This window comes from Bubalus bubalis, chromosome 2 (genome assembly GCF_019923935.1).
Source record: "Bubalus bubalis isolate 160015118507 breed Murrah chromosome 2, NDDB_SH_1, whole genome shotgun sequence".
NCBI classification, from domain to species: Eukaryota; Metazoa; Chordata; class Mammalia; order Artiodactyla; family Bovidae; genus Bubalus; species Bubalus bubalis.
Window position 1 is genome coordinate 12,533,132 of NC_059158.1, and position 25,499 is coordinate 12,558,630.

The 25,499-nt window shown below is 41.5% G+C and overlaps 1 protein-coding gene across 1 annotated transcript in view; it reads left to right on the forward strand.

The window, feature by feature from the left end:
- CAP2 (cyclase associated actin cytoskeleton regulatory protein 2) overlaps positions 1-18,711 on the forward strand; it is a 136,242-nt gene extending 117,531 nt beyond the window's left edge. Inside the window, exons 8-13 of the mRNA XM_006072506.4 lie at positions 2,606-2,795; positions 4,815-4,990; positions 6,505-6,628; positions 6,725-6,807; positions 11,675-11,815; positions 16,900-18,711. Coding sequence (XP_006072568.1) covers positions 2,606-2,795; positions 4,815-4,990; positions 6,505-6,628; positions 6,725-6,807; positions 11,675-11,815; positions 16,900-17,010 — 825 coding nt within the window. The 3' untranslated portion in view covers positions 17,011-18,711. The remainder of the gene's footprint in view (positions 1-2,605; positions 2,796-4,814; positions 4,991-6,504; positions 6,629-6,724; positions 6,808-11,674; positions 11,816-16,899) is intronic.
- Positions 18,712-25,499: the final 6,788 nt, after the last annotated feature.

Here is a 25,499-nt window from a genome sequence, read left to right on the forward strand (position 1 = left end):
CCTCCCTCCATGGAATTCTCCAGGCAAGAGTACTGGAGTGGGTTGCCATTTCCTTCTCCAGGGGATCTTCCTGACCCAGGGATCGAACCCAGGTCTCCCGCGTTCCAGGCAGACGCTTTGACCTCTGAGCCACCAGGGAACCCCACTGAGCGTTAAGTATCTGTTAAATGAGTGGGAACAACCAGTGCCTGGCAAGTGTGAGATTTTCCAGAATTCTTGGCTCCCTTCCCTTCCCTGACAGTCTCTCCTGTCTTAAGGAAACACCTGAAGACAGTGTCAGGCTGTGATTCCAGTTGATGCAGCTGCCACTCATGCCAGGCACAGGAGAGTGCAGAGAGCTCTGGTCCCACATGCCTGCAGGAGAAGAGCAGGAGGCAAAGATCAGTTCATTGTATGGCGCAGCCTAGGGCAAGCCTGCCAAGGGAATGCCTGATTTGCCTTCGAGGACACTGTACATGGAAAGCCCCTGAGTGCTGCTTGTCATGTCACCCTGGAAACTATAGAGCCTGGGCTGCACCCTTATTGGAGCCAGAAACGAGCCAGAACATACAAAGGATAAACCAAAGGCAGAGTTTCAACTGGTCCTGAGTTCTCTTATTTTTTTGGCTTTTATAGTCAACATTTGTTGCAGTAAATCCTTTGTTCGGTGTTCCCGGGTCAGCCATCCGAATGTATCATAGTTCCAAGAAGTTGAATATGTGGCTTAATTGGTTTCAGTGTCCTTTAATGGCTCTTGGAGAGAGGCTGTGAATTCTGAGAGCGAGGGACCATCTAAGTCGTTCTAAGATTTAGAAGCCGGTCTCCCCTTTCCACAAAATAGGAGATCTTTAAAGCTGCAGTGTTTCAGATGTGGGGGAGGGGCCTGGCCCTTCACTGACTGACTGAGTTATGATGTGCTTATGAGTAAAAGTAATACGTTGTGGCTCTGAGTGTCTGGAACCGAGGACTGGAATAGTGTTAGATGTGCAAATCTTGTATTTTATGCTGTTTATGATTCCGAGCAAATTCTCAAATTTCACCCCAGTAACAAAATAGGGAATGTTTAAGATACTGAAAAAAATTGGTCTGTCTCATGAACTGTGCAGTTATTTTGTACTTGACCCAAGAATCCTGATGGAGTCAGACTGTTCTTCCTGATAAACAAACAAACAAAAAAATCACAAATTACAATTTCAAGAGATGAGAACTCCCAGCCTACTCAGTTTTAAAGATATTCATTCTCAATAAGAGAAGGATCTCATATTTTCAGGATAATTCTACACTTAATAGGGATTATATAAGTACTTTGAAAAGAGTGTAGATTTTTCAACTGAAAAGTACCACAGGTAAAAAGTTCCTGATATTGACACTTTGTAATACTTCCATGTTTATGAAAATAAGGGTCTGCTGTCTTTGTTAATATTTAGCAGTCATATTGATGTTTTACATATTGTATTTGGTATTGAAAACATATTAATATAAGCCTCAATCACATTTTCATCACTCTCAATTTTTAAAGTTTCTGATCTTTTAATTGAACTAACTTACCATTCTTTATCATAGGCATACAGCTTTTCTCCGGGTTTAAAAATAAAATGGTGTATAACACAAGGTTATAGTATATGTGTGTTTCTATCCTACTAGTTTTAAACTCTGTGACAACTTTGTCTATGGGGTCCTCTCAAAACATTGAGACAAATCCCTCTATTTTCTATCAATCACCTTTTAGTGACATCTGAATTTGTTAGAACTTCATATTGAAAACAAAGATTGAGCTTTGCATAGCAGAGAAAAGAGAAAGCATGAGCCTTTTTTGCCATGATCAGGCAAAAATACAGTTTTCTCTGGTTTACAAACAGTTAGCATTAGACGAACCAAATCATCAGAAGGATCCCGGGCCCTGATCACCTGCGTGTTTGACAGACATGCCGGTCACATGTGATCTTCACTTGGGGTTCAGTTTGAGGCTTACATACTTGAAAAACAAGTCCTGGAGAGTGTTTCAGTATTTCTTTTTTTAGCTGCTCAAAAAGCTAACCACTGAAACTTTTTCACCTCTCTCCCTCTCATTGGATGGTTGCCATTCCCAGTGTCCCCAAAAGAATCCTCTTATCAGTTGCACCACTTTTTTCTTGTGATTATCAATTGGCCAAAGCCCAGTTTCATTCATATCCCGAGCTTTGGACATGAACCTGTGGCTTTGTTTTCCTGATGCTGGGAAAGATTGAAGACAGGAGGAGAGGATGAGATGGTTGGATGGCATCACCGACTGAATGGACATGAGTTTGAGCAAGCTCCAGAAGTTGGTGATGGACAGGGAACCCTGGCTTGCTGTAGGCCAAGGGGTCACAGAGTGGCACACGACTGAGCAACTGAACTGAGCTGGCAAGCTCCTGCACATGCAGTTTCTACGTCATGCTCTGTGTTCCCAAGACAAGGGTTCCCCCACTCGGTCCCAGGTCTTTGGAAACAGATCCATGATGCACAGGTGTATTCCTAGGTGCCCTCTGTGAATCTCAAACCCCAATCTCTCACTGTAAACAGGTTCTCATGATGCTGGCACAATCTCAGTTCTCAGCAAGGGCGTCATTTCAGTAACGTGCTTTCCATCTTCTCTCTCCCGCAGGGTCCGGTCGCATCAACTGCATCAGCATTGTCTGTCCTCTCCCTTGGGCCTGGCCTTCCTCCACCCCCGCCTCCCCCGCCTCCTCCAGGGCCACCTCTGCTTTTTGAGAGTGAGAGCATAAAAGAACCGTCCTCTCCTTCACGCTCAGCTTTATTTGCACAACTTAACCAAGGGGAGGCAATTACGAAAGGTGAGAAAACCAGGCCTTGAGGCTGTCTCCCTCTGGCTCCAGGCACACAGATCCCCTGGAGCCCACGGTGATGGATACATGATTCCATTTCAGTCTCCAGAATACAGGGAACTATGAGATGATGGGCTCAGTGGGCTTCTGGGTGGATCAAAAAGAACTCAAGGGATTCTAGTTTCAAGTTGACCAATGCACTGTATCACTACTTCAGCCCCTGACACTCCAACACCAGCTCCAACCAAGGCATCAAGATCAAGTATTTAGAACCTCTGTCCTCAACCAGTGTATGGGCTTGTCAAAGAATTATATCATTGAACTACCTTTGTCTTCATAGTGAATGGTTACTTTTTTTTAATCATACACTTAATAAAGTCATTATTGACTATGCCAAAGCCTTTGACTGATGGATCACAATAAACAGTGGAAAATTCTGAAAGAGATGGGAATACCAGACCACCTGACCTGCCTCTTGAGAAACCTATATGCAGGTCAGGAAGCAACAGTTAGAACTGGAGATGGGAACAACAGACTGGTTCCAAATAGGAAAAGGAGTATGTCAAGGCTGTATATTGTCACCCTGCTTATTTAACTTATAGGCAGAGAACATCAAGAGAAATGCTGGGCTGGAAGAAGCACAAGCTGGAATCAAGTTTGCCGGGAGAAATATCAATAACCTCAGATATGCAGATGACACCACCCTTATGGCAGAAAGTGAAGAAGAATTAAAGAGCCTCTTGATGAAAGTAAAAGAGGAGAGTGAAAAAGTTGGCTTAAAGCTCAACATTCAGAAAACAAAGAGCATGGCATCTGGTCCCATCACTTCATGAGAAATAGATGGGGAAACAGTGGAAATGGTGACAGACTTTTTTTTTTTTTTTTTTTTGGCTCCAAAATCACTGCAGATGGTGATTGTAGCCATGAAATTAAAAGACGCTTACTCCTTGGAAGGAAAGTTATGACCAACCTAGGCAGCATATTAAAAAGCAGAGACATTACTTTGTCAACAAAGGTCCGTCTGGTCAAAGCTATGGTTTTTCCAGTAGTCATGTATGGATGTGAGAGTTGGACTATAAAGAAAGCTGAGTGCCGAAGGACTGATGCTTTTGAACTGTGGTGTTGGAGAAGACTCTTGAGAGTCCCTTGGACTGCAAGGAGATCCAACCAGTTCATCCTAAAGATCAGTCCTGGATGTTCATTGGAAGGACTGATGTTGAAGCTGAAACTCCAATACTTTGGCCACCTGATGCAAAGAGCTGACTCATTTGAAAAGACCCTGATGCTGGGAAAGATTGAGGGCAGGAGGAGAAGGGGATGACAGAGGATAAGATGGTTGGATGACATCACCGACTCAATGGACATGAGTTTGGATAAACTCCAGGAGTTGGTAATGGACAGGGAGGCCTGGCGTGCTGCGGTTCGTGGGGGTTGCAAAGAATCAGATCCGACTGAGCCACTGAACTGAACTGAATAAAGTCATGTTTCCAAAAACCTTATGCAAATATATTTTTGTTTTGTATGGGCAATAGGAATTATGGTATAAGTGTTCTTATGAGCTGGGCTGGGAGCCAAGGACCAAAAAATTGAACAGTTTTTCTGGCTCCAGCTGGCTGCATTGTCCCCTCATCTGTAAAGGAAGAGAATGAACTTAAAACCGTTAAATCGATTCTGACCTATGTTTGCTGAAATGCCCTAACTTTTTAGACTATATCTAGGGAATGATTTGACCACACAGAAGTAAATCATCGAATTCTTTCTGGTGAGGTAGCTTTTTTGCATAATTTTATCTATCATCTTATCTCCAAAAAGAAGTTCCTCCAATTAAAAACTACTTAACAGTGCTTTTATCAACTCTAAACATATGCAGGTCTCAGACTCTGCATACTAACCTTGAGAAAACACTCAACTGCTAAAATAGCATTACTAAAAATTCTTAGGCCATTTACATCATGTTCATCCAAAAAGTCAGAAACGTTTCCCTTTGCATATGATGTAAAGAAATGTGTCTCTGTGTTATCCTCCCAGGACTCCGTCATGTTACAGATGACCAGAAGACATACAAGAATCCCAACCTACGGGCTCATGGAGGACAATCTCCATCTCCTACGAAAAGCCACACTCCAGGCCCCAAGTCTCCCCAGTCTCATCCTCCTAAGAAACACACTCCTGTGTTAGAGCTGGAAGGGAAGAAATGGAGAGTGGTGAGTGAAGCCCTTTAACTGTATTCCTGATATACTCCAATGAAAGGAGCAATGGCTAAACTGTTTGCCAAGGTCTTAAGGATTTCTAAGGCTTCCCAGGTGGTGCTAGTAATAAAGAACCTGCTTGCCAGTGCAGGCAGGGTCAGAGACACGGGTTTGATCCCTGAGTCGAAAAGATCCCTTGGAGGAAGGCATGGCAACTCACTCCAGGATTCTTGCCTGGAGAATCCCATGGACAGAGGAGCCTGGCAGGCTACAGTCCATGGGGTCAGAGAGTCGTACATGACTGAAGCGACTTAGCAGTAGCACTAAGGATTTCTAAGTGAAAACACAGAGACACAAGTCACTGGCTAGAAACCAAGGCCTTTCTGAATGCTTCCATAAGTGTTTTTTGGTTTTCATTATTCTCATGCATTTTTTCTTCAACTTCTTCAAAATTATTCTTTAAACTGTGGTAAAGTGCACATGACAGAAAATTTACCATCTTAACCTCGACGTGTACAGTTCAGTGGCATTAAGTACCATCAGACTGCTGTGCGGCCATCACCACCATCCATCCACAGAACTCTTTTCATCTGTCAGAACTGAAGCTCTGTATGCCTTCAACAGTAATTCTGCACTCCCCCTCTCTTCAGCCCCTGGCAACCACCTTTCTACTTTCTGTCTCTATGAATCTGACTCCTCTGTCAGTGAACTTTTAATCTGTACCCCATCTACTGTAGGATCTACTATAGGATGTTTCATTCTGTTCCACTGACCAAGGCGCTGATATAACCTACTGAGTCAGCCACCACTTTCACCATTGTCTGAGCAGGACAGGACACTTTGTATGTGGATGGAAGCTGGTACCCCCTGTCAATCCAGTATGAAAATGTTAGTTACTCAGTCATGTTGGACTCTTTGCAGCCCCATGGACTGTAGCCCATGGAAGGAATTCTCCAGGCAAGAATGCTAGAGTGGGTAGCCATTCCCTTCTCCAGGAGATCTTCCCATCCCAGAGATTGAACCCAGGTCTTCTATATTATTGCAAGTGGATTCTTTACCATGTGAGCCATCAGGGAAACCCTGCCAATCCAGGAGGCTTCCCTAAAGGTGGAGGAACAAAGTCCCCAGAAAGGTTGTTGTGCTCTGAGAATACACTGGGACTTGGACCATTGCTAGTCTATTTACCCAACTCCTATTTGCAGATATTGCTACAGTATCAACTCCAGACTCAGCATCGGGACTTAACCAAAAGCTCTCACATCCCTGGTCCAGCCCCTACCCACTAGCCAGGGTGCCTGATGCCTGACTGTTCACAAATGGACCCTGCCACCCCCACTTCCAAGTAACCATTCCCAACATCACAGAGACAAAGGAAGTCCTGTGGTTTAGTCTGTAAGAAAAAGGTTCCTAAAGAAAGAACATACTGAGAAGCTCTAATTGGTGAATGCTCCACAGTAATTTCAGTATGCAGTGGACTTCATTTATCTGTCTGTCCTTATATTTAATATTTGCCTGTGTTTTAATTTTAGGAATACCAAGAGGACAGGAATGACCTTGTGATTTCAAAGACTGAACTGAGACAGGTGGCTTACATTTTCAAGTGCGGCAAGTCTACTCTGCAGATAAAAGGGAAAATAAATTCCATTATAATTGGTAGGGCAGAACTATGGATCTGTACTCATTATGATAAATTGCTTCGTATAAATATGCTGATTGTATTTAGGATTTTGTTTTGTTTTGTTTTCCTAGACAACTGTAAGAAGTTCGGCCTGGTGTTTGACAATGTGGTGGGCATTGTGGAAGTGATCAACTCCAAGGACATTCAAATGCAGGTAAGTGGTCCGTTCAACCTTGCCCAGCCACCACCAGACCATCCCTTCTGTTTACAAGGGGCCCTCCATGTCCAACTAGAAAACTCTTACTGTCTTTTCTCTAGACACAGCTCTGTCTTCACCTCCTCTCTGAAGCCCTCTCTTAACAGTGTTAATTCCCCCTTTTCACCCTCTTATAACCCACCCTGTTTTGCACAGCAATTACAAGTTTACCACTTCTATTTCAGGAACAGCTAATTAATCTTTACAGTTCTAGAAATTTGCATAATACCTGCACACAGTAGGTATTCAGTAAATGTTTGATCGAGTGAGTGATTGGAATGAATCAACTAATGAATGAATCAAAATGGTAAGAGATTCACTTTCATAGTACCCTGCCAAAGAGGATGTTATTCCCTCAGGAAAAAAAGGGATTCTGGATAAAGTTTTTCTGAAGAGTCAATGAGATTATCAGCAAAACAACCTGGAAAGTAGGATTGGAATTGAATTTGCAAAAGAGAAGAAAATCTGCACTGTTTAAGCAATTTTAATTTAGCCAAATGGGATTTTATAATATGCCCAAAGCTAAATGACTTCTTACTTTGGCCAACTGTAACTACTGTCTTTGATTATACCCTTTTCATATAGTTAATCACCCCTTATTATCTGATGTTTCCTGATAATGTTTGTTAGACTTGGCTTCCAGTTTTATAGATGGTTCTCTTTGGCTTTACTAGGCTTTTCACCATTGTCTCTTTTAACTGAAGTAGTACATTCCATAGTTGGCACATACGTGGAGATATATTTTAGGACCCTCCATGCAGAGAAAAAAAATCTAATCTCTACCTCATACCGTACATGAAAAGTGAAGTCCTAATTGTGAAAAGAAATACTTTTAAACTTTGAGAATAAAATATAGAAGAAAAGGACAAATGAATTTAACGTCATTAAAATATATGTGTTCAACAGAAGACATCAGATGCAAAGCTAAAAGACAAGGCATGGATTGAAGAAAGATACTTGCAATGCAGATTATCCAAAAGGTTTATAACCAGAATTTATAAAGTTAACACAAATCAAATAGAAGAAGACTAACCACCCAATAGAAAAATGGACAAAGAATATTAAGGCAATTCAGAGGAGGAAAAACTGAAGTGTTTGATAAATACATGAAAATATGCATAACCTGCCTAATAGAAGAAGAAATGCAGATTAATTGGATATGTCCTCTTATACTCATCAGTTTTGAATTCAGGCTGTGCTTACTTTGCAAAGGGCTTGTGAGCTGAAACTCATGCATGTCGGAACTGTGCAATTTGAGGACTGCCTATATATTAAAAAGTCTCCTGGTATGAAAGTTGTTACGAGAATCCTGATACATCAGTGTTGAAAGAGCAAAGCTATTACACTCACCATGCAGAGAAATTGGCACCATCTAATAAAGTCAAAGATAGTCATAGCCTGTAACTGAGCAATTTCACTCCTGGGCGTGTGCACCTAAGAAGCTCCAATACATATGTTGATGAGACGTGTAAAACTGTTTATTGCAGTATTATTCATAATGGCAATAAAACCCAGAACAATTTAAATGTCCAACAGCTGATAAATGAAGAAATAAATCCACCTAATAGAATACTGTATAATAGTTAAAATAATTGAATACACTTACATGTTTAAAAACAGGGAAATCTCAAAAGCAACCTTGAGTGATAAAGGCAAATTACAGAACAACAGGCATTGTATAATGTGTCCCTTTATATAAAGATCAAAGACATGCAAAACAGTATGCACATGTTAAATATACTCATGCAGGCTTGAGTTCACCTCAGGAAACAGGCCTGCTGTCAACTGTAAACACAAAATTCAGAAGAGTGGTTAAGTCTGTGGAGGGAATAAGGGAGGACAGGGAGATGGTGGATGGTATAGAGGGGGTTTCAACTATAGTATAAGATTATAGCTCTAAAAATAAGGCAAATAAGCCAAAAAGTTAAATCTGATAAAGCTGTTTAACAGACATATATATATATATGTATATGCATATTTGTTTTATTATTCTTTGTGTGCTCCCATGTTTGAAATATATCCTAGTTTTTTCGAAGCTATGAGCCTTAAAATAACCTGGAAGGATGAATCATGGTTATCTGTCCAAGAGGGATAGAAACTTGGCAGCCTGGCTCAGGAACAAGAGAGAGACATTTTACTGAACACTTCTCAAACTTCTGGATCTTCAAACCAAGTGAATTTCATTACCTATTTAAAACATTTAATAAACTATTTTAAAAGGGCCCGGACACAATGAAGACGGAAAGCAGATTAGTTCAGGCTGCCTGGCGATGAGGACAAATTGACTATAAATGGGCAATGGGGATATTTGGGGGATGATGGAAATAGTCTAAAACTGAATTGAACAGACGGTTACATGAATTTACTGAGTACCATTAAACTGTACACTTAAAGCAGGTGAATTTTATGTTTGCACATTTTACTTCGATAATGCTATTTAAAAGATTCCAAGGGGATTTCCCTGGTGGTCCAGTGGCTAAGACTCCATGCTCCCAATTCAGGGGGCCCAGGTTCAAACCCTCATCAGGAAACGAGATCCCACATGCTGCAACCAAGAATTCACATGATGCAATTAAAGATCCTGAATGCCCAGGCTTCCGTGGTGGCTCAGTGGTGAGGAATCTGCCTGCTAATGCAGGAGACATGGGTTCGATCCCTGATCTGGAAAGATACAACATGCAGAGGCGCATCTGAGTCCATGTGCCAGAACTTTTGATGAACCTGTGCTCTAGAGACCAGGACCCACGACTACTGAGCCCGTGTGCTGCAACTGATGAAGCTCACGCCGCCTAGAGCCTGTGCTCTGCAGCAAGTGAAGCCACCACAGCAAGAAGCCTGAGCACCACAGCGAGCGAGTAGTCTCCGCTCGCCGCAGCTAGAGAACGCTTGCGAACAGCGGCGAAGACCCAGCACAGTAAAATAAATAAATAAATAACTTTTTATAAAAAGATCCTGAATGCCACAACTAAGACCCGGCACAGCCACATTAATTAATTTTAAAAGATTGAAAGGAAGAAAAGGACATGGATTCGTGTGATTTAGTTCAGTTATTTTGTTTTTTTGGCAGACTATCCCAGAAAAAAAAATAGTACAAATTGTGGGAGAGAGAAGAGACTTAAGATATTATGTGGAAATTTTTAAAATTTTTATAGAAAAATAAATTGAAGAAAAAGAAAGTTAATACAGATACATGCATTAAATGCTACAGCATTGGTCTGGGCAAGGTCACATATCACCTGTCACTCAACAGAGAAGCTACTTGTTAGCCCAGTTCTCCTGATAAGAAACAATCTCTGTTCTCAAAATGTTTACAGACTACAAGGGATAAAAGGCATATATTGTATGTAATTTGCTCTAAGGAAATACTGACTAAGATGCTGTGGAAATGACAGTTCTTATCCTATCAGGACTATTTTTTTAAATTGTACTGTTTTTCAGATTTTTCATAGATGTTCTAGCATTTGTAAGGTAATACAGTGATACATAAACAAAACTAAAATGTCTTTGCGTACTAGGCTATCCTCATGAGACCCCGCTCTGTCTCATAAATGAATTGCCTAAGACACCCTGACAAATTACTTGCATTCCCTTTGCTTGCCAGGTATTCATACAGTTCTGGGCAGTATGGAAATGCTCTCCATCATTATAAAATAAATCTAGAAATTGTCAAAACATTACTGCTGACACATTCTTGATATATAGATATAGGTATTATTTTATTTAATTTATGGCAAAGCCTTGTTGCTTAGCTGACCTTAAACTACCTCTGCCTTTTTTTTTCCCTTGCGGTGGCTCAGTTCCAACTCAGTGTCCAGTTTCTACGGGGAGAGGAGAAAACAGAGCAGTGTGGTGGCCTGGCTGGGCTCCCCCAAGGAGTTCTTTACATCACCTGCACCATCACAAGCCTTGCTCTTTAATTTGCAACCCAGTCTTTTCTTCAGAGTGAAAGAGGAGATGTTTTTATCGCTTCAGTTACCATTACAAGAAGGAAAATTATAGAGTTGTAATATGGTCGCTGGGGGAACAGTCTGTCCCTGTAGAGATTTGGGGGTGGGGGGCGGGGGGGCAGCTATGTCTGAAAACAGGACTGTAAAAAAGAAATTTTAAACTGATCAGAATTTTTATAGCACTTGATATTTGTAATAATACAAAGAACCACCTCCTCTTGTGTATGATACTATTTATCCATACAATGAGTGGCCTGAACCAAGTCTCCAGTTTGGGCTCCTGAAATGAATACATTTCAAAATACCTAGACACTCTTTATCTCATTTAAGCTCCGCATTCAGCCAGTGTGATTTTTATCTAGCAAAGGACTTATGTGAGAAGAATTGTAGTGATTTTTACTTATTCTTACTTAGATTGAGGAAAAAAATCTACTCATTTACAGAATAATTTACTCTTGAAGGACAGTATTCATGCGTGTTTTCATCCAAGTTGCCTAGAGATGTGTCAAAACTAAAATTTTAAGCACATAAAAGCAAAAGCATCTTATTTCTTTTATCATGAAATCAAATATATGCTTCATTTCCACTAATAGGGTTGTGAAGCATCTTCTGAACATTTAGCTGCTGTTTTCAAATTAGTCCCTTTGTTTTGTGTCAGGAAAGAGACCCTGAGGTTTGAGAATCCCCTGGTGTAGTCCATTCATTCTGTCCCCAAATGACACCTATTAATTCACCGTGGAGACACTGTCGTCAACCAGCCTCCCCAACCCTGACCGAGCTATTCCTAACGCTTGCTTAGGCCCGTGGACTGTACTTATTTGGGGATATTGGAATTTCTATTTATTTGCTTTGGCCCTAGATTTTTTTTTCTATTTCAGGTAATGGGGAAAGTGCCAACAATTTCCATTAATAAGACAGAAGGCTGCCACATATACCTCAGTGAAGATGCGTTAGACTGTGAGATTGTGAGTGCCAAGTCATCTGAAATGAATATACTTATCCCTCAGGATGGTGATTATGTAAGTACCTTTTAGAAGACTGTAAAGAAGTTTTCATGATTAACATTCTTAGAGACTGATTAGTCACCTACCAACCTTTGAGCTTCCTGTGTAGAAAAATTTGCAGTTAAGAAAGGAACTCAAGAGAATGGCCTTTCACAATTCGGCTCCCCTGTTAGTTTCTTGACTGTGCCCAGTCCTGGATTTGTGGTTCTCAAAGTGGTTTCCTAATAATTACCTTAATGGGCTGCTGCTGCTGCTGCTGCTGCTGCGTCGCTTCAGTCGTGTCCAACTCTGTGCGACCCCATGGACGGCAGCCCACCAGGCTCCTCCATCCATGGGATTTTCCAGGCAAGAGTACCAGAGTGGGGTGCCATTGCCTTCTCCACCTTAATGGGCTAGCTTTCATCAAATAGTAAGGGCCCTTGTGCCTCAGATGGTAAGAATCTGCCTGCAGTGCAGGAGACCTGGGCTCAATCCCTGAGTCAGGAAGATCCCCTGGAAAAGGAAATGGCAACTCACTCCCATATTCTTGCCTAGAGAATCCCATGGACAGAGGAGCCTGGCAAGCCACAATCCATGGGGTCGCAAAGAGTCAGAAACGACTGAGTGACTAACACATCATCATCATCATCAAATAGTAGACCAGGTGTCTGAGCTTATTTTACTAGGACTCATTATTTTCCTTTGGTATGATGGGGGCACGGGCTTCCTGGTGGCTCAGATGGTAAAGAATCTGCCTACAATGCAGGAAACCTGAGTTCAGTCCCTGGTAGGGAAGACCTCCTGGAGAAGGGAATGGCAGTGCACCCCAGTATTCTTGCCTGGAGAATCCCATGGACAGGGGAGCCTGGAGGGCTACCGTCCACAGGGTCACAAAGAGTCGGACACGACTGAGGGACTGACACATGGTGGGGGCAAAAGGGAAGAAGGAGAAATGCTTTGGGGGCAAGCAGAGGGAAAGGAGGTAATAATAAGTGAACCTATTTGTACAGTGGTTCTCAAACCCAGCATGAGAACCAGCTAAGGATTTCTCTGGCTGTTGAGTGGTTAAGATGCAGTGCTTCCAAGGCAGGTCGATCCTTGGTCAGGGAACTAAGATTCCACTTGCCACGTGGCACAGTCAAAAATTAAAAAAAAAAAAAATCAGCTGGGAAACATGATGAAAATACCAGGTCCCAAACTTTGCACCGAGAGGTTAGAATCAGGAGGATTGGAATGGGGTCCAGGAATCCGTGGTTTAATATATCCCAGATGATTCTGATGCCATCAGCCCATCCAGTGGCCTTCTGAGAAACACTCACCTAAGCTACCAGGTATTTTCTTTGTCTCTTCTCCTCACCAAAGCAGTTTCTAAAAGGTGCAAGCCCATAGTCTCACACTGAAAAGGAAGTATAAACAGATACACTTTTTGTGCCACACAATGTGGTGGACTTGCTGGTTGTTGCCATTTGGTGGCAAGTTATTAATATTTCTTCCTACTAGTCTTTGCTTCTTGAAAGAGAAATAAATCCAGAAATCATTCCCTCTGGTTCTAACTGTACAAGGAAGCAGTGAACCAGGGAAGGATGGGATAAAATGTAACTTAGCCAGGCACACCTTTGAAAGGGGAGCCCCCACAGCCCCATCAGCCTGTGGGTCAGTCACCGGTGGTCTGCACAGCAGTCAGCACTTGGGTTAATGTCTTTAAGCAGACAATGAGATTGCTGCCATGTTTTCAGTAAGCCCTTTTCAGGCACACACCACACACTGCTGCCCAGAATTCACTATTTAAGTCTGAAAAGCAAAACTGCAAGCACTGGGCCATGCTACATGAGGTATTCAGACTGCCTAACCCTGAGCTAGAAAGCATCTCGTCTCGGGCTCTCCACCTGAAGAAGCTACTGAAGAGCTGAAGTCAATACAGAGCAGCTTCAGAAGAAGGAAGCCAAAAATTAGGGAGACGCTTACTCCTTGGAAGGAAAGTTATGACCAACCTAGATAGCATATTCAAAAGCAGAGACATTACTTTGCCAACAAAGGTTTGTCTAGTCAAGGCTATGGTTTTTCCTGTGGTCATGTATGGATGTGAGAGTTGGACTATGAAGAAGGCTGAGCGCCGAAGAATTGATGCTTTTGAACTGTGGTGTTGGAGAAGACTCTTGAGAGTCCCTTGGACTGCAAGGAGATCCAACCAGTCCATTCTGAAGGAGATCAGCCCTGGGATTTCTTTGGAAGGAATGATGCTAAAGCTGAAACTCCAATACTTTGGCCACCTCATGCGAAGAGTTGACTCATTGGAAAAGACTCTGATGCTGGGAGGGATTGGGGGCAAGAGGAAAAGGGGACGACAGAGGATGAGATGGCTGGATGGCATCACTGACTCGATGGACATGAGTCTGAGTGAACTCCGGGAGTTGGTGATGGACAGGGAGGCCTGGTGTGCTGCGATTCATGGGGTCGCAAAGAGTCGGACACAACTGAGCGACTGATCTGATCTGAAGCAGAAGGTTCAGCTGCAGGGGAACTGGATCTGCTAAGAAAAACTGTGAGGGTTTGCACAAGCACTCCAGGCTAATTAAACTAGAACCCCTGGATGTGGTACCCCGACATCTGTCTTGGTTAAAGCTTCCTTGGTGATTCCAGTGTGGAGCCAAGATTGAGATCCAATGACCTAAAGGATGAGTAGAGCTCAAAACCTAAGCTTTCATGCTGAGAGTGTCGTCTCCCCTCAATAGGTGAATTGTCTGTGCCCTCAGTGCATGGGCCCTCAGTGCGTTTTCCCGTTGGAGGTAGCAGGGAGCAATAGCGAGGTCCTGCCGTGGGCATGGTAATCTGGCAGTGGAGGGTGGGAAGGACTCATCCGAAAGAAATCAGTCTCCCAGAGAAGATCTGTCATCCCATTGCTATCATGGCACTGCCAAGAAAGATCGGGAACAGCTGTAGTACAGTTATGATCAAAGAGGCGCCTTCACTCTGGAGCATTCTCCGCCTGGCTTGGTGCTTAAGAGCAAACACCAAGCCTGGTTTACTCGTGAAGAGCCCCAGAAGGGGTGTTGGACACACACACACACACACACACACACACACTTATTCAGACTGTAGCTTCTTTGCTTCACGGTAAGACTCCATTGCAGGGAATTCCTGGTGGTCCAGTGGTTAAGACTCGGTGCTTTCACTGCCATGGGTCCACTTTCCATCCCTGGCCAGGGAACTAAGATCCCACAAACCAAGGAATTGTTGTTGAGTCGCTAAGTCGTGTCTGACACTTGGCAGCCCCAGGAACTACAAGCACACCAGGCTTCCCTGTCCTTCACTATCTCCCGGAGTTTGCTCAAATTCATGTCCAAGGAGAGCAGCCAAAAAAGAAAAATAAAAGACTCCTTTCCAAATTTCACTTGAGAATTCATAACAGAAAGGGCTTTCCCTTTAAAGTAAATAAATAAATAGCTTCTTACAAAAGAAACAGCTGGATCCTACATCAAGGAAGCTATGTGTCCATGTGTGTTTTCCACTGAAACATCACATCTCACCAACAGATGAGCACCAGCCCTTCAAACTGTGGTTTGTACAGGAAGTCCAGAGAGGCCACAAAACCAGAAGCAAGGAGACTGCTCCTCACCTTCGTTTTCTGCTCTCTTCTGTAATGACTGGGGACTCACTCTCTACGGAAAGGAGAGACCCCAAGCTAATTTTATTTTGTCTAGTCTACAATTTTTAATGCTTTTTAAAAAAATCATGTGGTTATGGCTCACGAAGCTTGAGGGATCTTAGTTCCCCGACCAAGGGTTGAACCAGCACCCCCTGCAATGGAAGCCCAGAATCCTAACCACTGGCATGCTAATTCGCTTCAGTCATGTCCAGTTCTGTGAGCCTATGGACTATAGCCCACCAGGCTCCTCTATCCATGGAATTCTCCAGGCAAATACTGGAGTGGGTTGCCATGCCCTCCTCCAGGGGATCTTCCCTATCTAGGGATCGAACCTGCATCTCTTATGTCTCCTGCATTGGCAGGCGGGTTCTTTACTACTTAGCGCCACCTGGGGAGCCCCCTAACCACTGGACTACCAGGGAATTCCCTATTCTGCATTTTTCTTTGTGTATGTGTGAGTGTGTGAGGGAGGGAGGAGGATATGGTGTGTAGTGTATCTGGGTGGCATGTGTGCGTGTATTTCCCAATGGAAAGAGTAGGAAAGCAGGATGTATAACAAATGTATATGCATCTTGCAGCACATTTTTATTTGTCATCAAAGAGTAGATAGATATAACCCTGGGACAAAGCCCTTATCAGTGTGACTGGGGAGCAGCCTCAGCATCCCCCGGGGGCTTGTTGAAAACATGGACTGTCATCCTATGTCCTTGATCTACTGAATCAGAGTCTGCCTTTCAACAAGGTCCCCAGGTGATGGCTGTGCATGTTTGAGTCTGGTGCAGAGTCACGGGTAGGAGAGGATGTCTAAGGTTTGAATTCTGGCTGCTCAGAGGCTTGACCTCTCAGGCCTCTGTTTCCTGTAGGTGGCATTTCAATAATATCTAGTTCTTAGTGTTCTTGTCGGAGAAGGCAATGGCAGCCCACTCCAGTGTTCTTGCCTGGAGAATCCCAGGGATTGTGGAGCCTGGTGGGCTGCCGTCTACGGGGTCGTACAGAGTCAGACACAACTGAAGCGATTTAGCAGCAGCAGCAGCAGTGTTCTTATAGAGTTTAACTTGAGTTCATTCATACCTGGTGTTCCACAGAACACCTGGTTCTTAGTAAGTTCTGGCATTAATGAGGATGCTGGCAGGCAGTCACAGAGCTGTCGTATGACCATGCAGGTTTGGGTTCTCTAAAATGTCTTTGTCCATCATGTAACAAGGCTTCCCTGGTGGCTCCTGCCAATGCAGGAGACGCAGGTTTGATCCTTGGGTCGGGAAGATTGCCTGGAGAAGGAAATGGCAACCCAGTCCAGTATTCTGGGCTGGGAAATCCCATGGACAGGAGAACAGTCCCATGGACTGGCGGGCTACAGTCCATGGGGTTGCAAAGAGTCAGACACACCTGAGTGACTGAGCATGACACTAATCAGCCATCCATCAGTTTGCAAAGCCTTGGTTTAAATAATCTTGCTCTTATTGCTTTTTTCCAGAGAGAATTTCCTGTTCCTGAACAGTTCAAGACAGCCTGGGATGGAGCCAAGCTAATCACTGAACCTACAGAAATCATGGTTTCTGAGAGACCACCAAAGCCCCTGACCTGAATCCCCACCCCAACATGAAAAAAAGAAAAACGAATAGCAGCAGCATTAAGGACCTAGAAGTTGCAGTAGCACCTACTGCTTTAGTTTTGGCCTCCAACGATTCTGTGCTGTAGAAACAGCATCGTTTCTGGCACACCTCTGAGGGCTTTTGAAATATTTAACATTTCTTCATGATTTGCCTTTGTGTGTGATTTTGAGTTCCACATGATGACTTGTGAGCATTACATATTTAAAGGGAAAAAAAAAGAGAGAATTCTGTTCCCCTCATATCATTTTCACAGTAGCTGAAAGGTGAAGGTACTGCATGGCTCACTTTTACACTTAGGTTTAATTGCTAGTTGAAAAATAAAACCTTTGGGAATCTAAGATGTACATTTTTATCTTTTAGGCAATTTCCATATATATAGTAGTAGTATACTCTAAAAAGGTACGATTTCTGTTTTCTTATTTTTACCACCTTTATCAGCATGAATACACTGCCAGCCTGAATACATATTTGTTTTAAAAACATAAAGTTCCATACTAAGAACCATATCCAGTTTCTTGGTCCTTGAAAAGACCTGTATTCTTTACAGTTACAGAAAACCTAAAGTAAACTCTAATGATTCATCTTAAATATTTTTCTGCCATGTCACTTGGGAAACTTTTACTTCTCTGCATAAAGATTTTTATGCAAAAACATTGATAGGAAGAAGCAGGGTGTTTTTGTTTTGAGTTTTTCTAATACCTCAGAATTTTGCTCTAGGAACAAGCTCAGTGCTTGTTTTCCAGTTTTGAACCTGTGAGATATCAGATGCCTTGTAAGTGGTGTCTTTAACGTTTTATTATAGACTTTCTTCTTTTCCACTTGCCAGACTTGCTAACCAGTCTCAAAAATGAAAATTAAAAAGCCATAGTTATATTACAACTTTTAAAATCTAAAGAATTGTTTGTTGGCTTGGCTCGCTGCTCCTGCTTTGTGTTATTGATAGTACATGCTTTTTCCATAGAAGAGTAACTCTGATAATCCTTTTTATCTTTTTAGTATCTAATGCTGAAAGCCTGCAACTTCTTGGATCACTTGTAGTGAATTCTAGTATAATGCTTGCAGACCCAATACAAGCATATATATTGTGCCTATTACAGCCTTTGGAATACATCATTTCTGTTTTTTAAATATCTTCTATAACCATATAGTACTCAGATTACTAATGCTCGTGTACCACAGTTTTGCTATAAAAGTTTTTGTCCAAATGAATAATGTTGTGGCTTTAGTAAATATCTTTTTTTCAACAGTAAACTTATTCTGAAATAAAGTAAAATTCTAATTGTTTAAATACTGTGATGAATTCGGGGTGTTAACATTTTTTTTCCTCTTTGATTTGCCCTTTGCTCATATGTCAACTTTAGGAAAGAGAGCTGAGTCTTTCTAGTTGAATTAGAGAATTTATCCAGCATGCCATCAGCTTCCCTGAAGAACAGACTTCTTCTAAACATCAGATAAAGCCAAATGTAGTAGGAAGGACTGTCAGAAAATTTTAGAATCGACTTTTTTCTTTAATTGAAGTATAGTTGATTTGCACTATTGGATTAGTTTCAGGTATACAGCGTAGTGGTTCAGTTATATTTTTTGCAGATTATATTCCATTACAGATTATTACACAATATTGACTATAATTCCCTATCCTATACAATAAATCCTCATTGCTTACCTGTTTTTCATATTGTAGTTTGTTGTTGTTTAGTCGCTAAGTCGTGTTCAACTCTTTTGCGACCCCATGGTCTGTTTCCTCCCAGGCTCCTCTGTCCATGAGAAGAAACTCTCGAAGGTCGTTAACTTTAGTGGCTTTATCTCATTTCTCATCCACTGAGAATTTTTTCCCCAATAATTTTATTTATTTATTTTTAGCTCTGCTGGGTCTCCATTGTTGCATGGGCTTTTCTCTAGTTGCTGTGAGCAGAGGCTACTCTGTAGTTGCCATGCACAGGCTTCTCACTGTGCTGGCTTCTCTTGTTTCTGAGCACAGGCTCTAGAGTGCAAGGCTTCAGAAGCTGTGCCCGTGGGCTCAGGAGTTGTGGCTCCCGGCTCTGCAGCGCAGGCTGTAGTTGTGGCATATGGGCTTAGTTGCCCCCAGCACGTGGGGTCTTCCTGGATCAGGGATTGAACCTGTGTCTCCTGCGTTGGCAGGCATACTCTTTACCACTGAGCCATCAGGGAAGCCCTGAGATTCTTGATGCTGCCCTTTTCTCATTAAACTTCCTTTGATTTGGTGATACACAATATACTTCTCAGACTCTTGTCCCTTTTATCTTCCCCTTCCTCTCAAGTGCTCAGCCATCTCCCTTGACTTCATCTATCACCTTTATGTAGATGACTCCTCCAGATTCTTAACTCCAAGTATCCAGAGAGTATTTCAGTCTGCCTGTCCCAACTCCTTTCAACATGATAAGATGAATGCACATTGCCCACACATTGCATCTTTTCCTCATCTGCATTTCTAGTTTGAGTCATAGTCTCCTCATACCTTTCATCATGGATGTAAAATCAGCCATTTCCTGTGATAGGAAACACTGAAAGAGAACCATGAGCTAGAGAAAACCGTGGTTCAGTCTTCAACATGTTTAACTCAGCGCATCTTTGTGATGCTTAATTGGAAGTGGAGAATAGACGGTTGAATATGGATTTGGAGTCTTTTCATTGTGTCTGATACCAAATTTTAAGGATCATTTCAGAAGTAAAATATATTTTAAAATGACTTTTATGAAACATGTTCATTTCCAAAGAATTATTTTAAACCATTGGCACTCTCTGTACCACTTGATATACAGATACAATTTTAAAGGCTTTAATTGCCTCAACCGAGACAAGTTGATTTTATAGTCTTTCACAGATTTCTTTTGCAAGTTTAACTATTTTAATGTTTCTGTGTGTGATGAAGCTTATATCTATGTTACAAGTGGAAAGTAAACCAACTCAGATCAGCCCTCAATAATTCATCCATATTTCTCCAAATCATTTTTTATTCCTGTGCTGTTTAGTAACTTGGCACAGAATAGGTAACTAATGAAGGACTGTTTGCTTATTGGTAGAGAACTTTTTCCAGGTTTCCCTCCAGAACAAGGGATTTATATTTAAAGATAATTTTTGCCTAAAACTACAACTTTGAATATTTGGGTTCTAAGTCTACTTTTATTGTTTTTTAGGATCATCATAGTTTAAAAAAAAAAGATACCTCTTGCTGACATGAAGATCCAGATTAACTATGTCATCGACCATGCTTACTTAGCCATGATACTAATTATTCAGTCTCATTCACCAATATCACAAGGGTTTTTTAATTAAAATTCAATTAGTAACTTCCCATGGTGTCAGTATTTCATCCTGGAAGCTAATCAGAAGATATACATTTAAACTTTTTTGTTATTTTAAATAATAACTCCTCACCCTCATTTCAGCTCCTAAGTCAGTAAACTTACAATAGGAAATCTTCCCATGAACATAACAGTTCTATAGATTTCTTTGGTAAGAGTGAGATTCGTTTGGGAAGACTGCTTTCCTGCTCATGCTCTTCATGGGGCATAGTCACGCCCACACATAAGGAATGGCATCCCTAGCAGGGGTGAGCTAATGGCACACATTGCCCAGCAGCCTGCCCTGTATACCACCGATATTCCCCTTCAACTGTAAAGCCATAGAGAAAAGATCAGAGTTAGTTACATGCAGTCAGTTCCGGGGCAGTGATTGCCTTCTGCAATCAAGCATGATAAAATCTATAATCCTTTATGGATATTTGAAGACATTGTCCGGTAGCATTATAAAAGATGTATAGAAGTCCAGAGAAATTTTTTACAAGAGCCATGTACAATATGTGTCTTCAGGAAAATGATACAAGTTTATGGAAACATATTTAAAGGGTGTGTAAGTTTTAGATATATATATTTTTGTTTTTCCATATCCTGAGATAGAGAAAAGTTGGATAAAATAACCAGGAGTTTCCTCCACCATTATGAACCTCACTTTTTTAGCTCTAACTGTAATGGCAAATCAAAACAGATTTTTATATTTATCTGACTAATGTAAGCAAAAATAAAGCAATTGTATATGCCTATTGGGAAAGAAACAGTATTTGAAAACCTCAGGTATCCAAATTATCCATGCAAATTATCTGACTAAATAAGGGGTCACTACTTTACTATATGCTCATTCATGGGTCACATGTAATTATCTGAAGCCTTTAAGAAGAATGTTAATATAAGCCCATTCACTGGATGTGGCATTCAGGGGGTGATGTCCTAAGATTAACAATTAAAATCTGGTTCTCTAGAGAGTTATCAAAATGTTCCTTTGTTAGCATCTAAAATAATTACACCAGCAATATGGTCTATGTTCTGCAGGCTGTTTCTACCAACTGGCTAGACAACTATTTTCTCAAATTAATTCCATACTGTATAGTTTACAGAAAAAAGTCTCTCTTCGACATCTACTAGACAGACATATTGCCAATAAAACTTATCTTCAGGGGGAAAAAAAAGTTCAAGCTTCATTAACTCTTCACAAAAAGTAAGTGTTGCACTAATTAGAAAGAGCTTTGGCATGGAACCAGAAAATACAATCTTCATTCTGAATATGCCACTAACCAGAGATGTGCCCACTTGACAAATACCTGTGACACCTTTAAAGACGTTATTCTTTTAATATGAGATCAGTGTGTCAAAATGTTTTTAAAATATAATTAAACAAAATACAACAAAACTGTGTCAGAGTCACTTAGTTGTCCACCAAAATCTATCCTTCTTTCCTTACTAGGCTACATTTCCCAGTCTCCACTGCAGTTTGATGGCCGTGAGAATAGATGCTCCTTGAGGGAATGTGAGTATTAAGAAACGCAAATCCCACTTCAGGACTTCATCTTTGAAGAGCACATATTTTCTTATCTTCTGTGTTTCCCGTCTACCAGTCATATCCTGAATGTGGCAACCAGCCTTAATCATGCAGATAACAATATGCTCCTGTTATGCAAGAATAACAATTAGAAGGAGCCTTGGTCCTTGAATCACAATATGGAAGACAGCCACCCACTGACCTGCTTTAAGCAATTACATGGGAGATAAACTTAATTTGTGGAGGGAATGATGCTGAAGCTGAAACTCCAGTACTTTGGCCACCTCACGTGAAGAGTTGACTCATTGGAAAAGACTCTGATACTGGAAGGGATTGGGGGCAGGAGGAGAAGGGGACGACAGAGGATGAAATGGCTGGATGGCATCACTGACTCGATGGACGTGAGTCTGAGTGAACTCCGGGAGTTGGTGATGGACAGGGAGGCCTGGCGTGCTGCGATTCATGGGGTCGCAGAGCCGGACACGACTGAGCGATTGAACTGAACTGACTGAAGCTATTACACAGTTGGATTTATTTATCAGAGAACATTAACCTACCAAAATTAATATGCCAGCCAAGGAAGCCCATGTTTTTACTGATTCGGTCATTAGAAATACCTTTTAAAAATTTAAAAGGTGTAAAATGAGCATGTATCAGAAGAACATTGTAAGAATATTTTTATTAAAATATATATCAATTAAAAGAACTGTATTTGCATAAGTGTGCTCAGTCATATCTGACTCTTTGTGATGCCATGGACTGAAGTCCACCAGGCTCCTCTGTCCTTGGGATTTCCCAGGTAAGAATACTGGAGTGAGTTGTCATTTCCTTCTCCAGGGGAATCTTCCCACCCCAGGGTTTGAAGTCAAGTCTCTTGTGTCTCCTGCATTGGCAGGTGGATTCTTTACCACTATGCCACCTGGCAAACCCTATATTTGTACATAAAGGTGTGTATATATTGGATGAGAGACAATTTAGTATTGTTGTTACTGCTCAGTCTCTAAGTTGTGTCCAACTCTTTGCAACCACATAGACTGCAGCCCGCCAGGCTTCCCTGTCCTTCACTATCTCCCAGTTTGTTCAAACTCATGTCCATGAGTCAGTGATGCCATGCAACCATCTCATCCTCTGTCGCTCCCCCTTCTCCTCCTGCCCTCAGTCTTTCCCAGCATCAGGGTCCTTCCCATTGAGTCAATTTAGTATGGGTTAGTGGTTGAGAGTATGGATCCTAGTTTTATCATTTACTGGCTCTATGATTTTGAGGGAAAAAATCGCTTCTCTACACTTTGGTTTGTTTATCTTTAATGTAGCAATGATGATAATAGTATTTACCTTCTCTTTGGGTTGTTTTTGGGAGTAAATGAATTAATATATGTATCAGTTCAGTTCAGTCGCTCAGTCCTGTCCAAGTCTTTGCCACCCCATGAACCACAGCACGCCAGGCCTCCCTGTTCATCACCAATTCCCAGAGTTTACGCAAACCCATGTCCATTGAGTCAGTGATGCCATCCAACCATCTCATCCTCTGTCGTCCCCTTCTCCTCCTGCCCTCAATCTTTCCCAGCATCAGGGTCTTTTCCAATGAGTCAGTTCTTCCCATCAGGTGGCCAAAGTATTGGAGTTTCAGCTTCAACATCAGTCCTTCCAATGAACACCCAGGACTGATCTCCTTTAGGATGGACTAGTTGGATCTCCTTGCAATCCAAGGACTCTCAAGAGTCTTCAACACCACAGTTCAAAAGCATCAATTCTTCTGCGCTCAGCTTTCTTTATAGTCCAACTCTCACGTCCATACATGACCACTGGAAAAACCATAGCTTTGACTAGACAGACCTTTGTTGGCAAAGTAATGTCTCTGCTTTTTAATATGCTGTCTAGGTTGGTCATAACTTTCCTTCCAAGGAGTAAGCCTCTTTTAATTTCATGGCTGCAATCACCATCTGCAGTGATTTTGGAGCCCCCAAAAAGAAAGTCTGACACTGTTTCTACTGTTTCCCCATCTATTTCTCATGAAGTGATGGGACTGGATGCCATGATCTTAGTTTTCTGAATGTTGAGCTTTAAGCCAACTTTTTCACTCTCCTCTTTCGCTTTCATCAAGAGGCTCTTCTTCACTTTCTGCCATAAGGGTGGTGTCATCTGCATATCTGCGGTTATTGATATTTCTCCCAGCAATCTTGATTCCAGCTTGTGCTTCCTCCAGCCCAGCATTTCTCATGATGTACTCTGCATATAAGTTAAATATATGTATACCACATAGTAGAAATTATAGATGTTTTAGTCAATATTATTTTCATCATCATTATAACAGAGAAAAATATAGAAAGGCTATCTTTGGAGTATGGGGTTAGAGGAGAAAAAATCTTCACTCTTTCTGTTCTTATTATTGTTTGAATTTATCAGACTAAACATGAGCACTTGATTATTACATTTCTCATAGTTCTTAGTGATTACTAAACATCCAATAATTTTAAAGACATATTCAAAAAAACATATACTTTTTAATAATGTTTTAGTTGTAATTTCTTCTTTTTTCTTAATTAGCATTGCCAGAATTTTATGTATTGTTTTTTCCTTTCTGAAAACTAGTTATTGGATTTGTTGACAAGTTATACTATCATTCTGCTTTCTAATCTTTTAATTTTGATGACTAGCTCATTTTTTTATTGTTTTAATATTATAAATAATCCTACAGGAAATATGCTTGACTTGCATCTTTGTACCCTTATGCTTACATTTCTATAAGGTAGATTTCTAAAAGGGGGATTAATGAGTCACAAGTCTAGGGTTTTTTAATGTTAATGGATACTGCCAAATTGTCCTTTTAAAAAGTTGTGCAATCTTACACTTCCACAAACTATGAGTGAACCTGTTTTTCCATATCTCATCAACACTGGGTACCATCAATCTTAGTGATGTTCCCAGTCTGATAGGTAAAAATATGATATGGCCTATTTATGCACAAAGCTGACAGAGTGGAAGTGGGACAACCTACTGTATAAAAAGCACGTATGTTATCATGGTTAGCAAATGAGAGTCAAATGAGCCAGGATATTAAATTTAGAAGAGTGTACAGATCAACAAAACTCTCTGATAAGGGAGAAAATGGAGAAGAAACCAGCAGAATTATGGAATTTTTCATTCTTTAAAAAGAATGATGGGGGCCAAGAACAGAGTTGGCATTAGATGAAGTTGATATGACGTTTCAGTTAATGTCCTACATGTTATGACTCCAAATTGGCCTTCAGGGGGAATCCCACTTTATCATGAAGATAAGAAAAACCATGTGAAAGAAGTAATAATGGGGCTGTGGAGGGAACTCAGGAAGAAGTTTGGCAGGAGGTGCGAAAGGTCAAGGGGGAAATTTCAAGGGAAGAATCTGAGTTAGTGAGATGAGGGCTAAATTGATATGGTGGTCAAAAGCGTCCATGGTTTTTCCCCTTGGGTTGGTTGCTTCCAGTGTTAATAAATAAAGGAGCAGCAGCTGCTGCTGCTGCTGCTAAGTCGCTTCAGTCGTGTCCAACTCTGTGCGACCCCATAGACGGCAGCCCACCAGGCTCCACCGTCCCTGGGATTCTTCAGGCAAGAACGCTGGAGTGGGTTGCCATTTCCTTCTCCCATGCATGAA